At 43.4% G+C, this 15,052-nt stretch overlaps 1 protein-coding gene across 1 annotated transcript in view; it reads left to right on the top strand.

The window, feature by feature from the left end:
- Positions 1-15,052, top strand: part of AGBL1 (AGBL carboxypeptidase 1) — a 916,524-nt gene that overhangs the window by 70,056 nt on the left and 831,416 nt on the right. Inside the window, exons 2-5 of the mRNA XM_086364678.1 lie at positions 1,752-1,815; positions 4,215-4,361; positions 8,769-8,900; positions 14,278-14,371. Of these exons, the coding sequence (XP_086220804.1) occupies positions 1,752-1,815; positions 4,215-4,361; positions 8,769-8,900; positions 14,278-14,371 (437 nt within the window). The remainder of the gene's footprint in view (positions 1-1,751; positions 1,816-4,214; positions 4,362-8,768; positions 8,901-14,277; positions 14,372-15,052) is intronic.

Below are 15,052 nucleotides of genomic sequence, written 5' to 3'. Positions count from 1 at the left end.
CCTGGATTGAACAATAATCTAAGCCTCCTGAAATTAGCAAAGGCTTTGCTACCTTGGCCCACAAAGCCCCTTTTCATTTGCCCTTTCTGCCTGAACTATCAGTGTTTTCTTTTGCCCATTTTGCTGATGTTGCCAGTTTCTGAAGGCTAAATATGGAGATAGAGCCCCTGAGATGCTTCACTCAGTGAGTCCTTTTCAGTTTTTATTTAAGGAGCAACCATGCAACGATTTGTTTTTTAAAAAATATTTATTTATTTGGCTGTGGGTCTTAATTGTGGCAGGTGGTCCTCTCTCTACTTGTGCATGGGCTTAGTTGCCCTGAGGCATGTGGGATCTTAGTTTCCAGACCAGGAATCTAATTCGAGTCCCTGGCATTGGAAGGTGAATTCTTAACCACCAGACCACCATGGGAGTCTCCCTTCAGCCATTCCTTATTGTAGAAAGTCCTTCTCGGCAGAAGGAAGCTGCCATTCCCATGCATACCCTTGACCATGCCACCTCCCTTCTTCTGCCTTCTTTCCTTTTAAAATTTTTATTTTCTATTAGAGTGTACTTGATGTATGGGCTTACCAGGTGGTGCTAGTGGTAAAGAACCCAACTGCCAATGTAGGAGATTTAAGAGATGTGGGTTTGATCCCTGGGCAGGGAAGATCCCCTAGAGGAGGGAATGGCAACCCACTCCAGTATTCTTGCCTGGAGAATCCCATGGACAGAGGAACCTAGTGAGTTATAGTCCATAGAGTTGCATAGAGTCAGACGTGGCTGAAGCTATTTAGCATGCATAGTTGATTTATAATGTTGTGTTAGTTTCAGGTATACGGCAAAGTGATTCAGTTACATATACACATGCATCTATTCTTTTTCAAATTATTTTCCCATTTAGCTTATTAGAGAATATTGAGTAGAGTTCCCTGTGCTATACAGTAGGTCCTTGTTGATTACCTGTTTTATATATAGTGGTATGTATATGTCAATCCCAAACTCCCAATTTATCTCCCCGCCACCCACCTTTCCCCTTTGGTAACCATGAGTTTGTTTTCTATATCTGTGACTCTGTTTCTGTTTTGTCAATAAGTTTATTTGTATCATTTTAAAAGATTCTACATGTAAGTGATATCATATGGTATTTGTCTTTCTCTGATATATTTCGCTTGGTATGACAATCTCTAGATCCACCATGTTGCTACAAATGTCATTATTTCTTTATTTTTAATGCTTGAGTGATATTCCATTGTATATATGTGTCACATCTTCTTTGGTCTTCCCCTGTGGCTGAGTGGTAAAGAATCTGCCTGCAACGTAGGCAACTTGGGAGATGCAGGTTTGACACCTGGGTCAGGAAAATCCCTTGGAGGAGGGCATAGCAACCCATTCCAGTATATTGCCTGGAGAATCCTATGGACAGAGAAGCCTGGCAGACTAAAGTCCATAGGGTTGCAAAGAGTCAGACACGACTGAAGCGGCTGAGCATGCAGGCATGCACCACATCTTATTTAGCGATTCATCTGTCAATGGACATTTAGGTTGCTTCTGTGTCTTGTCTTTTATAAATAGTGCTGCAATGAACATTGGGATGCATTTATTGTTTCAAATTAGGGTTTTCATCTTTTCTGGATATATGCCCAGGAGTGGGATTTCTGGGTTTTATGGTAGTTCTACTTTTAGTTTTTCAAGAAACCTCCATATGGTTCTCCATAGTTGGCTATATCCTCACCTTTCTTCTTAAAGATGGCTATCTGCTTTCATTGCAGAGCTCCTCAGACCGGGAGTCCATCCTGGCCATCCTCCGGCTCCTCGGAGATCTGCTTTCGGTTGGTGAGTAGGTCATGACCTCACTCCTCCTGTGGCGGACGTGGGGGCGTGCAGATGCCATGTCTCCCGAGAGACTATGTGGCCTGGGGTTTGCTCTAAGTTTTCTGTGCGAGACAAAGTCACCATAAGATGGATGTCCTTTGGGCTTTTCAATCATGTCACCCGCCCTACAGTGGCCCAAATTTAGGAGGGATTTAGACTCTGGGTGGCTATTCTGTGACATCTCATCTCTGGGGCCAAGGACCTCCAGCCCTCAATGGTTTGACCTCTCACCTCCCCCTCTTCCCTCATCATGGCCCATTTAGAGAGCCAGGTGTCAGCAGCTCTCTCACTTAAGTCAAGTGGAGACAGGAAGACGAGGCAGGAGCTAGACTTAGCAGTGTGGTCAGCCATTATATTTTGAGGGATAAATGGACAGAAGTCACTATGGTGGCATCAACTGAGTCAACTGGGTCCCACTTCTATCAGCTCTTTTCCACCTGAAGTTCTTGGAAAACACAGCTTCTTGAGCATTCCAGCATTCACTTAGCTTTCACTTCTATGAAGCCAGCCATGTTGCATTAGAAAGACATATTCGTACCAAACAGAAATACCACAGTGAACGTCGGTCCAAAGCCCCAGACCCTCAGGTTACAGTTTCAGAAGGAAGGGTCCACTCGTATCAAGGTTTACCCTCAGGCTGTGCTGCGCTCCAGTGGCAGGGTGGCACCTCTTCTTCTGCATCAGGTACCCTCTGGAGGTGAAGCCCATTTGTTCTCTGGGATAGTTCTGACTTCGGTTTGTCCAGTGGTGTCTGGAACTCTTAGAATGAAACCACAGAGTTCTCTTTCTGAAATAGGTACTGATTATTGCCCCTTTAGTAGAGGATGAAAAATCAGAGAGTCTTCTTTGATTATAATCTCCTACCCTGTTGACCACCTTGGTTCAAGAGCATGGAGAATCATGTGAGTCCCCTTCCAAGATGAAACATAACCACTGCCTTTTGGCTTATCCTGGGGTAAGATGGGGGAGGTCCTTCTTTAAAACTACTCTAAGGTAGAAAGACCAACATATTTTACCTTAGTCCAGACCTTCTTCAAAACTCCCTAGGTATATTATTAGGTGTTTGTTTCTCAAAGGATTACTCTGCTTGTTTCCATATGTCCCTCACATCAGTTACTGAAGGCCAGCACAAAATAATCATTAATACCACCCATGAAATTATTCTAGATAAGCTATCAAACTAAACTTTCTTCTATTAAGAGATGATTTAAACCTAATAGCTGAGGGATACTGATAGTCTCACTTTATTCAAGTATATGATTATCAGTTCAGTTCAATTGCTCAGACGTGTCCGACTCTGCAACCCCATGAACCGCAGCACACCAGGCCTCCCTCTCCATCACCAACTCCCGGAGTCCACCCAAACCCATGTCCATTGAGTCGGTGATGCCATCCAACCATCTCATGCTCTCTCGTTCCCTTCTCCTCTAGCCCTCAATCTTTCCCAGCATCAGGGTCTTTGCAAATGAATCAGCTCTCCACATCAGGCAGCCAAAGTATTGGAGTTTCAGCTTCAACAACAGTCCATCCAATGAACACTCAGGACTGATTTCCTTTAGGATGGACTGGTTGGATCTCCTTGCAGTCCAAGGGACTTTCAAGAGTCTTTTCCAACACCACAGTTCAAAAGCATCAATTCTTCGGTGCTCAGCTTTCTTTACAGTCCAACTCTCACATCCATACATGACTACTGGAAAAACCATAGCCTTGATTAGATAGACCTTTGTTGGCGAAGTAATGTCTCTGCTTTTTAATATACTGTCTAGCTTGGTCATAACTTTGTACATCAGCCTACATGCATATTTCTTTACATGTGATAACAGGGCTTCCCAGGTTTCTCAGTCATAAACAATCTTTCTGCCAATGCAGGAGACGCATGAGACATGAGTTTGATTCCTGGGTCGGGAAGATGCTCTGGAGAAGGAAATGGCAACCCACTCCAGTATTCTTGCATGGAGAATCCCCACAGGCAGAGCAGCCTCGCGGGCTATAGTCCATGAGGTCGCAAAGAGTTGGACACAACTTAGTGACTAAACATCAACAAATACATGCAACACAAGTACCCACATACACTGACTTCATAGAGTCTTAGGAAAGTAGAGTTTAGGCTCCGTTTATTATACCTGCTGCAAGTTCTCAAATATTTCATTATTTCTCCATTTCTCACCCGTCACCCCTACCCCTGGCCCCTTACCTAATAGCACAACTTTACACAAGATGCTTCATGAACTCCACACTTACTGTCTCTGAGATGAGATGAATCAACGCTTGCTCAGTCTCTAGCTGTGAGATCTGCTTCCTGCTCCAAGGACAGGAGGGTAGTTATGTGAGACTCAGGGCCCCTCTGCTCGCCCCCTCAGGCACAGACCGGAGGATCCGATACATGATCAGCAAGGGTGGGAGTGAAGCCCTTCTGCAGACCCTGGTGGACACGGCCAGGACGGCCTCTCCGGACTACGTCATCCTCCTGCCACTCTTCCGGCTGCTGGCCAAAGTTGGCCTCCGAGGTACCCACGCCCCCAGACCCAAGGATGGCTGGAAGGGTATCTGGGGTTGTTATCATGGGAACGATTGGGGAAGCTTTTATGGGAGAACAGAGAGGAAGCAGGTCTAGACACCTCGGTGATGATGGCAGGACCCGCCCCACAGGCGAGCACATCCCAGGTACCTGGGGGCTCAGGACTGGACCCAGAGCAGGAGTGGACTACCTGGGGCATGAGACGTGTGGAGGACGGAGGGGAGATATTCCAAGGAGGTTTTCAATCACTTTCTTTTTAAACTTTATTTATTTATTTTTGGCTGCACTGGGTCTTTGTGCTGTGCAGGTTTTTTTCTCTAGTTGCAGCAAGAGGGGGCTCTTCTGCAGTTACAGGGCATGGGCTTCTCATTGCGGTGGCTCTCTTGTTGCAGAGCGTGGGCTCTAGGTGCTCGGGCTCAGTAGTTGTGGTGCGTGGGCTGAGTTGCTCCGTGGCGTGTGGAATCTTCCTAGAGCAGGGATCAAACCCACGTCTCTCACATTGGCAGGCGGATTCTTAACCACTGGACCACCAAAGAAGCCCTCCCTAAATCCTCATTGTGTTTAGGGCATACTCAAATATGTACGACCTTACCTAAGTAATTAAGTCTGCAGAGACTGTTTCCAAATAACATAACATTCTGAGGTTCCAGGCAGACATGACTTTTGGGGAGCCAGTTTTTTTTTTTTTTTTTCATTAATTTTTAAAAAATTCATTTGTTAAGTTTATCAAGGACTTCCCTGGTGCCTCAGGCAGTAAAGAATCTGCCTGCAATCCAGGATATTGGTGTTCAATCCCTGGGTTGAGAAGATCCCCTGAAGAAGGAAATGGCAACCTGCTCCAGTATTCTTGCCTAGAGAATTCCATAGACAGAGGAGCCTGGTGGACTACAGTCCATGGGGTAGTTGGACATGACTAAGGCATTGCTTAAAACAATTTTTTATTAGAATATAGTTGCTTTACAATGTTGTGTTAGTTTCTACTCAGTAGCAAAGTGAATTAGCTATATGTATACATATATTGCCTTTTTTTTTGGCTTTCCTTCCCATTTAGGTCACCACAGAGCACTGAGTAGAGTTCCCTGTGCTGTACAGTAGGTTCTCATTCTAATCTATTTTATACCTAGCATCGATAGCATATATACATTAATCTCAATCTCCCAATTCACCCCACCCCTCTTTGCTGGAAGGACAGTTTTCAGCTCACTAGTGATAGAGTGTATAATGTTAGTCGCTCAGTCGTGCTCAACTCTTTGTGACCCCATGGACTGCAGCCCACCAGGGTCCTCTGTCTATGGGATTTTCCAGGCAAGGATACTGAAGTGGTTTTCCATTTCTTCCTCCAGGGGATCTTCCCAACCCGGGGATTGAACCCCGGTCTCCTGCGCTGCAGGCAGATTCTTTACCAACTGAGCTACTAGAGAAACCCAAATAAGTCATGTAGAAGTGGTGCTTCCCTGGTTGAAGAGAAGATGGGAGTTTAGAATTCTTCCCACTTATGCTCCACATCCATTTCTCTTTTCACATGGAAGACCCTGAAACACCTCCCTAAAACCCTAGGACCCTTTGGAGCACAGTTGAAAAAGCCTGGGCACCCAGGCTGCATGCAAATGTTACAAATTAGTCATAACAGTTAAGCTCTAATTGTGTGCAGTCTTAGACCACAGGGCTTCTTCCCTGGTGGCTCAGATGGTAAAGAATCTGGCTGCAATGCAGGAGACGGCTTCCATCTGTGGGTCGGGAAGATCCCCTGGAGAAGGGAATGGCTACCCACTCCAGTATTCTCGCCTAGAGAATTCCGTGGACGGAGGAGCCTGGCGGGCTACAGTCTGTGGGGTCACAAAGAGTCAGACATGACTGAGCAACTAACATGAACACTTTACGCAGACCACAATCAAGAAGCGCAGTTCCTCTGAATGTTGTGAAGGCAGCAGCCGCTGAGGGCACAGGGCTCTGGGGGTACTCCTTCCTTTCAATGCTTCGAATTCTGCTTTGAGTCCCTTCAACATTTCGCAAACAATGACTGAGACCCAGGCATCAGCCAGCTCCTGCAGGGTCACGTTCCAGACAAAACACATAGAAATCACCCACTGATCACTCAGCAGATATTGACTGCGTATCTCCCAGGGCTGTGCACTGTTCTAGGCCCATGGGAATGCCACTGTCACCAAGACAGATAAGGGGGTCTGCTCTTGTGGGAATTACATTCAAGTGGGGAAGGGCAGGAAGTACATAATTAGCTAGATAATAGCAGATGGTGATAAATAACTAGGTAGTAACTGGAAGGAAAAGAAAGGGTGATGTTCCTCTAAGATGGTGTTGACAGAGAGAGGTGACATTTGAGCCTAATCTTGAAGGATGAGAAGAAGTCAATGAAACAAAGAGTGGGCTAAGTGAACTCCAGGAAGACAGAAGAAACATGATATACACCCTAAATAGCAGAGGCTGGGGACTCAGACTTGGGTTTTAGGCTTGAAAGTGAAAGTGTTAGTCGTTAGTTGGGTCTGGCTCTTGTCACCCCTTGGGCTGTAGCCCGCCAGGTTCCTCTGTTCATGGAATCCTCCAGGAAAGAATACTGGAGTGAGTTGCCACTCTCTTCTCCTGGGAGTCTTTCCGATCCAGGGATTGAACCTGGATCTCCTGCATTTGAAGTGGATTCTTTACCGTCAAAGCCACCAGGGAATCCCTGGCTTGATGCTTATTAGCAATGTGACCTTGGGCAAGTTACCATTGGGCTCTCATCGACAAAATGGGTCTCAGTATATAATTCTTGGGTCATTTGCTGTAAGGATTAAGCAAGGTTGTACGTCACCTGCTTAGCATGTAGGGTCAGAGGCTTGGCAAATAAGAGTCATGTAGGTTTTATAGGAGAAAGAGATGAACCAGAGAAGTGATTTTCAAGTTATAGACCCCGATATTACCATTGCCATAATTACATCACCACACCTTCTGCCATCAAAGACTGTAATCCTAGATGTTAGCATTCAAGCTGTCAGGGGCTGAGCTGAACAGAACAGCAATGAGATTGGCTGCTCATGAACGGATATCTTTCTTTTCTGATAAAGGGAATGGGTCATATGAGTTCAGTCACAGTCTCTTTGCTGGTGTCCTTTGGTCCAGAGATAAATATTGGTAACTGAGGTTTAGGATGTTACCTGTTTTACTCATTTCTCCCTGTGATGAATCTGATAGTGACCGTGTTCTTGCTAACATAAACGTGGCTTGGGCATTGCACTTGGGAAAGCACAGAGATAAATGTGACAGGTGGCATAGTCATTTGTTATCCTGTGAAAACCAAGTGCATAGAATAAAAAGTACTTTCTATTTATTTCTTATGCTTATTCACTATTATTAAAATAATAATGACTCACCCACAAGTCTGAATATCAGGTTTATTTTGATCAATATTTTCAAGAAATCTGGGGAGAAAATTATATTTTCTGAAATTATGTTTTCACCTTTTATTTTAAAGTCCTCTATCATATAGAATGATGACCTCTTCTTTACTTATCCCTCAGATCAAACCATTGTTAACATTTTATCATATTTCCTTAATCTATTTATGTTTGTTTGAAATATTCTAAGGAAAATTAGAGATAGCATTTTACTCCTACACACTTTTGAGTGAATTTTTTGAAGAGAGACATTTTCTTATATAATCACAATACCAGAATCACAAATCTAGCAAATTAACAAGACATGCATATTTATATTCATTCTAGTTTCTCTAAAATGTTCTCAGCGTGCCTTTTACAGACATGCTCAGGGAATGATCAAATCAAGGTCCACACACTACATTTGAATTTATGTAACTTGTTGTTTAGTTGCTAAGTTGTGTCTGACTCTTTGCAACTCACTGGACTGTAGCCTGCCAGGCTCCTCTGTCTTTGGGGATTCTCCAGGCAATAATACTGGAGTGGGTTGCCATTTCCTTCTCCAGGGAATCTTCCCAACCTGGGGCTCAAACTCACATCTCCTGCAATGCAGGCAGATTCTTCACCACTGAGCCACCAGGGAAGCCCAAGTTATGTCGCTTAAGTATCCTTGATTCTAAAACTGTCTTAGAGAAATAAATTTATACCCAACTAACATCTAGCTCATGTTTGAGAACAACCAGAAGCATTCTTACATACAGGGGATAAGAGTCATACAACCCACAAGGCACATGTAAATAATACTTGAAGAATAATGGACCGTATGAGTACCCTTGATGGGCTCTTTGGAGCCATCTGGTTCTAATGGAGACATATTTATTAGCATTTTCTACTAGATCTGAAAAGTCTCATTTCCATGACAATCCTCTTCCCTCCACCGTCTTTGCTGTCCTCTCCCCCACGTAGTATACAACTGTCAGAATTAATGTGCAACACAACAAAGATGGATTGATATGTGTTCACAGATAAAAAGTTTGGACAGAAGGCACTGGAATTGGAAGCACTTGATGTGACATTGATTCTGGCCAGGAAAAACCTATGCCACAGCCAGAACCTCCTCCACTGTCTCTGGGCTCTGCGTGTGTTCGCCTCTAGTGGTAAGCAACTCAACTGTGGCTCTCTGGAGGGCTTCCAGATCTGGACTGGAGCACCTGGAAACCGTTTGGGAGTATGGTTGGAAGGAGGGCTTGGGTGGAGGACAGATGTAATCCCAACAAGATAAATAAACCATGAGGATCCTCACATTCTAGAGACTGTAGAGGTGAGAAGCTATTTCTTTGTCTCCTCCTCAGCTGTGGAAAACTCTTTTTTTTTTTCTTTTATTTATTTTTAATTGAAGGATAATTGCTTTACAGTATTGTGTTGGTTTCTGCCAAACATCAGCATGAATAAGTCATAGGTATACAATATGTCCCCTCCCTCTTGAACCTCCCTCCCACCTCCCTCCCCATCCCACCCCTCTAGGCTGTTTCAGAGCCCTGGTTTGAGTTCCCTGAGACATACAGCAAATTCCCATTGGCTATCTATTTTACATATGACGATGTATGTTTCTATGTTACTCTCTCCGTACATGCCACCCTCTCCTCCCCCCGTACCCCCACCCCGTGTCATAAATGTGTTCTCTACGTCAGTGTCCATGGAGAACTCTTGAATCAGTTCTTGAAATGAGAGGTCCATAATGTTTTCCCTTGGGAGCTACTTGTTTTAGCACTCTACATTTCTCTGTCAGTACTACAAGGTGAAAAAAACCTATTCCAGGGGAAAGCAGACTTTATTGAGTCCTTACATCCAAGGCACAGTGCAATGTGTTACAGCTGTCAAGAGCAGCCCTCACATCACAAATCTCTCCACTGTGTCCCTGAAGTCACGCATGCATCATGACATCCTTTACCCAAGTTTATCTCCCAATGTGTCTTAAAATGGTCCTTCAGGTAATTTGATATATCATAGTAGAAGTGTTGATGTTATTTGCCATCTCCCAATTTGGATTATTTCTGAGTATTGTTAACAATCCTGTATGTAGACTTAGCGTTTGATAGCTAAGAAGAAGAAAAGGAAGCTTAGGAGAGTGAAGAAATTGCTTGAGTTTATACAGATAAGTCATGAGGGCTGAGTTTCTAACTGCAAAAGTCATGTTTATTCTACTCTCCACACAGAGACAGTTCTTATTAATAGATTATATTCTGTACCACCTATTTCAGTATAATGAACATAGACTTTTATTTCTCTTTTCTAAGCTCCTTTCCTGCAGAAAGAAAAGTGGCAATTATTTAGATATAATACTCTCTAGAGGAAAGAACGTGAGCTTAGAGCCAAGAAGACCTGAGCTTGACTCTGATTTCATTTCTTAAGAGTCATATGACATGGGCACTTAACTTGTTTAACCTCAGTTTCTTCCTTTGTAAAGTCAGAGTTGTAATAAGACCTCATAGACTTGGTGGATGGGTGAGTAAGATCATGTTCGCGGGTAAGCTCATCACATAACAGTTGCTAAGTAAGTGTTTTGCTTCTCTGCTTTCCTCTTTTCCCTCAGTCCTATGAGATAATAGGAAGCATGCCCATACAGGGAATTAATAGGTGACCTTTTCTGTAACTAGCCTCAGAACTACCAAAATAGTAGGGACATGTTTTATTGGTTAATTTCATGAATAAGCATGGTGTGTCCGTGTGTGTACTTGTGTGTGTGCTCAGTCACTCACTTATGTCCGACTCTTTGGGCTGTGACCCACCAGGCTCCTCTGTCCATGGAATTCTCCAGGCAAGAATACCAGAGTGCATTGCTATTTCCTACTCCAGAAGATCTTCCTGATCCAGGGATTGAACCCTCATCTTACCACTGAACACCTTGGAAGTGAATAAGCATGGAGGGCCCATCAAAAGACAATATTTCTAGGGAAAAATGAGATAGATGCTTGACTCCATGTTCACAGACAGAATCTCCATTCACACTCATATATATTGACTAGATAATCAGACAATATTTCAGAGAGGTTAAAAGAATATATCCAAATCACTGTCTAAAAAAAGGAAATTCTAAATGAGAGGCTGTGGCTTTGCATGAAGGACAACTGTTATTGATGAGTAGGCAGAAGGTATGCCATTCCCATTTTGAGCTTGCCAGCAGCATGAGATTTGAGATATCTTATTTTGGTTTTGTAGCAGGGGTTCCCAACTTCTGGGCTCTAATGCCTGATGATCTGAGGTGGAGCTGATGTAATAATAATAGAAATAAAGGGCACAATAAATGTAATGTACTTGAGTCATCCCCAAAGCATCCCCCACTCCAGTCTGTAGAAAAATTATCTTCCACAAAATTGCTACCTGGTGCTAAAAAGTTTGGGGACCACTGTTGTAAAGAATAGTTAAAATGAATAGGCTACTCTCATTATATACATTGATTATAGAGATCTTGAAGAATTCTTTCAGCAGGGAGCTCTGAAAAATGCGGAGATTTGCCTATGGATATGAAGAAGTGGCCATTTGTCTCCTATTCCAAGACAACATTTATTGTACAAACTATTTCATAAGATATTTAAAAAATATATGATCAGTCTCTACACATTAGCTTTACTAACGAGAGGCAAGCAGAGTTCATGAAGCCCATGGATTGCTGTCTCTTGGGTGAATTGTTAGCCACTATCGAATGTTCCAGCAAGTTTTCTAAATAGTTCCTATCTGCAAAAGAAGTTGGCTGGAACCAGAATGGCTCTCTGACAGCCAGCAAACCCTTCACCAGCTTTCACTTGGCCAATGGGGATGTTTATATGCCCAAGTGGTCTAACCTTGGGCAGTCATCCAGCATGGAAGAAATTAGTGAGGATTTTTTATTGTTATTCTCTCTCAATTCCAAGTTGAAAGCCTTCCATGCTAGAATTCACGCTCTTAAAACTATTTCCTCCCTAACTGTACTTAATACTAGAGTTTTGCTGAATTATTTGCCAGGAGTTTACTCCAGCATGTTTTCCCAACTTAGAAGTAAAGACTGGGTAGCCATGGGAGTGGAAGATTGATGGACAGAACTTGGATGCCAAATTCTTGAATTTTGATCCAGGCAGTGACTGCCTGTACTAGCCTCAGGAGGAATGGATGCATAGGGGTTGTTCCAGGAATACACACTTCTCGTGGTAACTAAGACATCAGCCTCAGTCTCTCTCTGGTGGACTGTACTGGGATGAACTATATTAGAGACTCCAGTTTTCCATTTTTTATCCTTTCCTGAGGCTTGGAGCAAGCCAGGATAAGCCTCCCTTGATTCTCCCTCTTTGCTTCTCCATGACCCCCTTGCTACCATTCATATTTCCTGGAACAAAGCTGGCCCAAAGCACAAGGCATTCCTAGGTCTCTGTTTTAGTATGTTACTGAAAATGGGGTCCAGCTTCTTGCCACTCAAAAGCCCTTAAAGAGACCAGGTTGGGGGAAAGGAAAGTTTGCTTTATTTTGGATGCTGGCAACCAGACGGGGAGGGTAGATGCCAGTCCAACGATCGACTCTGTGCCCTCCTCCACACCTCCCACACCAACAGTCAGGGGTCAAGAGCTTTTATAGGCTGAGGGAGGGGACTACATGCAGAAGCAGCACGGTTGGCTCTAACGGCCACCTTGAAACTGGTCATCAGTGGTCCCATCAGGGTCATCTTGATGGTTTTAAGTACAATTACTCTTTAGTTCCAGGTTCAGTTTGTTTCCATTTCTTTGAGGCCAACTCTGGGAATTGTGGCAGCTTATGTCATGGCTACAGTCTGCTCATCATGTACTTAACTTCTTCCACCTGGTGGGAATTTCAGTATCTACAAGATAGCTTACAGGATATGACTCAGTATATTATTACTAGCTCTTGAGAAGGAATGAAAAATCCTTGACTTTGCTTATTGACTGAACTATTATTATTTGGTTTCCTTTGATAGCTTGACTTTGCTGCTGCATTTTCTCACATTTCTGATTAAATTTTTTCTTTGGTTAAAGTTTTTCTATAGATAGAAGAGTGTGTGTGTGGGGAGGGGGGCGGGCGGCAAGGACCATAGGATCCTGCTCTGTTTCACAAGAACAGTGCGGTAAAGGGAAAAAAAAAAAAGAGTCACACCTTGGAAGATAACCTTCTTTCCTTCTCCTAATTGAACATTTTGCCCCCAGCCAAACTGATTCCATTTTGTATCCTGTGGATTCCTCTTATTTTTTGATGTGACCAGAGCTCTTCCTAAAGTGAGCTGAGTGGAGTGGGGTGCTGGGGATATTGTGGAGAAGCTGGAGCATCACTGGAGATGAGAGTGGCATCCAGAGATTTTGTATCCAAAATACTTACCTGAAGCTGCCAGGTTGACCAGATACCCCTTTGAGTCTCTTTCTGTTATTCAGATCTCTCACTATGTTTCTCTAACCATCCACTTGGACAAAAAGACAAAGATTTCTGGTAATTACCTCTGAGAAGGACCAACTAATGGATAGAAGCATAGTCAAGCCATAGCCTCAGTGTTGGGAGATCCGAATGCCAAAGTAGGAGAATTTGGATTTGGCATGGAACAGAAAGGGTGCTATCTTTTTTATTAAGTTGTTCCTTAAAGTTTTAAAGAAGTGAATCCAAGTTGTACTCACCCTTAACCCATCCACTTGTGACTTTTCTTCATTGTAAATTCTCCAAACAGTAAAATGTACCCAAGAAAGTGTTTCTTAAGATGCTGGCTGTGTGTGTGTGTGCGCATGCACGTGTGAATGTCATTTTGTCTGTGTGTGCATGCATGTGTGTGCATGCATGTATGTATCATCTGGGAAGTTGGTAGTGGGTGAAACAGCTTGACCTGAAGTTGCCAGAAAGCCAAAGGTCTACTTAAAGAGAAATCTGCTCCTCAGCAATTACCTTGACTATTCTGATTAAAAATACAATGGATTCCACATATATGCATTAATACACAATATTTGTTTTTTCTCATTTTGACTTGCTTCAGTCTGGATACCAAGAAGGAAAAGGGGTGGGATGGACTGGGAGATTTGGATTGGCATATATACACTACTATGTACAAGACAGATAACTAGTGAAAAGTGACAGTATGGCACAGGGAACTCTACTCAATACTCTGGGATAACCTAGATGGGAAGGAAATCCAAGGAAGAGGGGATATATGTATACGTGTGGCTGATTCACTTTGCTGTACTGTAGAAACCAACACAACATTGTAAAGTGACTATACCGCCCGCCCCCCGAATACAATGGTGTAGGGCAATGGGCCACTGGAAAATGAAAAACGTAATTTCATGGCTTTGGCAACCTTTGAGAAAAAGATAGGACGGGAAGATAATGAGTGCTTTTCAGGTATCTTTAACTTCCAAGCCAGGGATGAAAGACCATAGACTTTCTCAACTTAGAGTTGCCTGTGGCAGGAAAGGCAATGGACCTCATCTTTCTTTTAGGCTCAATCTGTGATGCTGAAAATAATGCTTGGTTCAGATGGGTCAATAACTACTGTGCTTTTGTTTTTCTCAGTCACCACAGGAGCCATGTTGGGAATTAACGGAGCAATGGAACTGCTTCTCAAGGTCATCACCCCTTACACCCAGCAGCGCACCCAAGTAATCAGGTACTGAGCACTTTTTAGTACTTTCCCCCCCTTTGAATAGATACAGAGATGGGGATGGTCCCAAAGATATTCTCATGGTGATTCGTTGACATAGCTACCATCACTGTACCGCCTTAGATATGGTACAGTGACCTTATCCTGTGTCAACTCCCATCCACCCATGCACCACTTCCTCTGAATGTTACAACAAACCTGAATAGATATGATATAATGGGTGTAGCACCATCCTCATTCTCAGATGAGGAAACTTAAATGTGGAGAGAGTCCCTAAGATCACAATGCCAGGAAAAGGCAGAGTTGGGATTTGAATTCAGCCTGATCTGTCTGACTCAAAAGTCTTTTTTTTTTTTTTTTACCTGAAGCCTTCAGGTATCTCTTTTAATCACAGCAACTCTACCATAATGAGTACAGCCCTTTAAAGACAGTCCAGAAAGGACCTGGAAATGAGATGTTCTCAGGGTCTCTGAAGAGATGGCCATTTCTGATATGAAATTCTGGTTGCGTGCTAGCTTTGAGATGTGCCTTTATGATTGGAAAGTGAAACTCTGCCTGTTCTCCCTGGTCCTGCCTGCTGGAGTGGAGTGAATCACAAACTTAAAAAAAGGGAGATGGTCAGACACGCCGGCTTTAGAGATATTCAGAACCATTAAGATCCATCATTTATGGGAGTGACTCAGCAAG

This window comes from Bos grunniens, chromosome 21 (assembly GCF_055505025.1).
Source record: "Bos grunniens cultivar Pamir isolate PY7600 chromosome 21, Bosgru_T2T1.0, whole genome shotgun sequence".
Lineage (NCBI taxonomy): Eukaryota > Metazoa > Chordata > Mammalia > Artiodactyla > Bovidae > Bos > Bos grunniens.
Note: the sequence above shows the minus strand (reverse complement) of the source record. Positions and strands in the feature narration are given on the sequence as shown.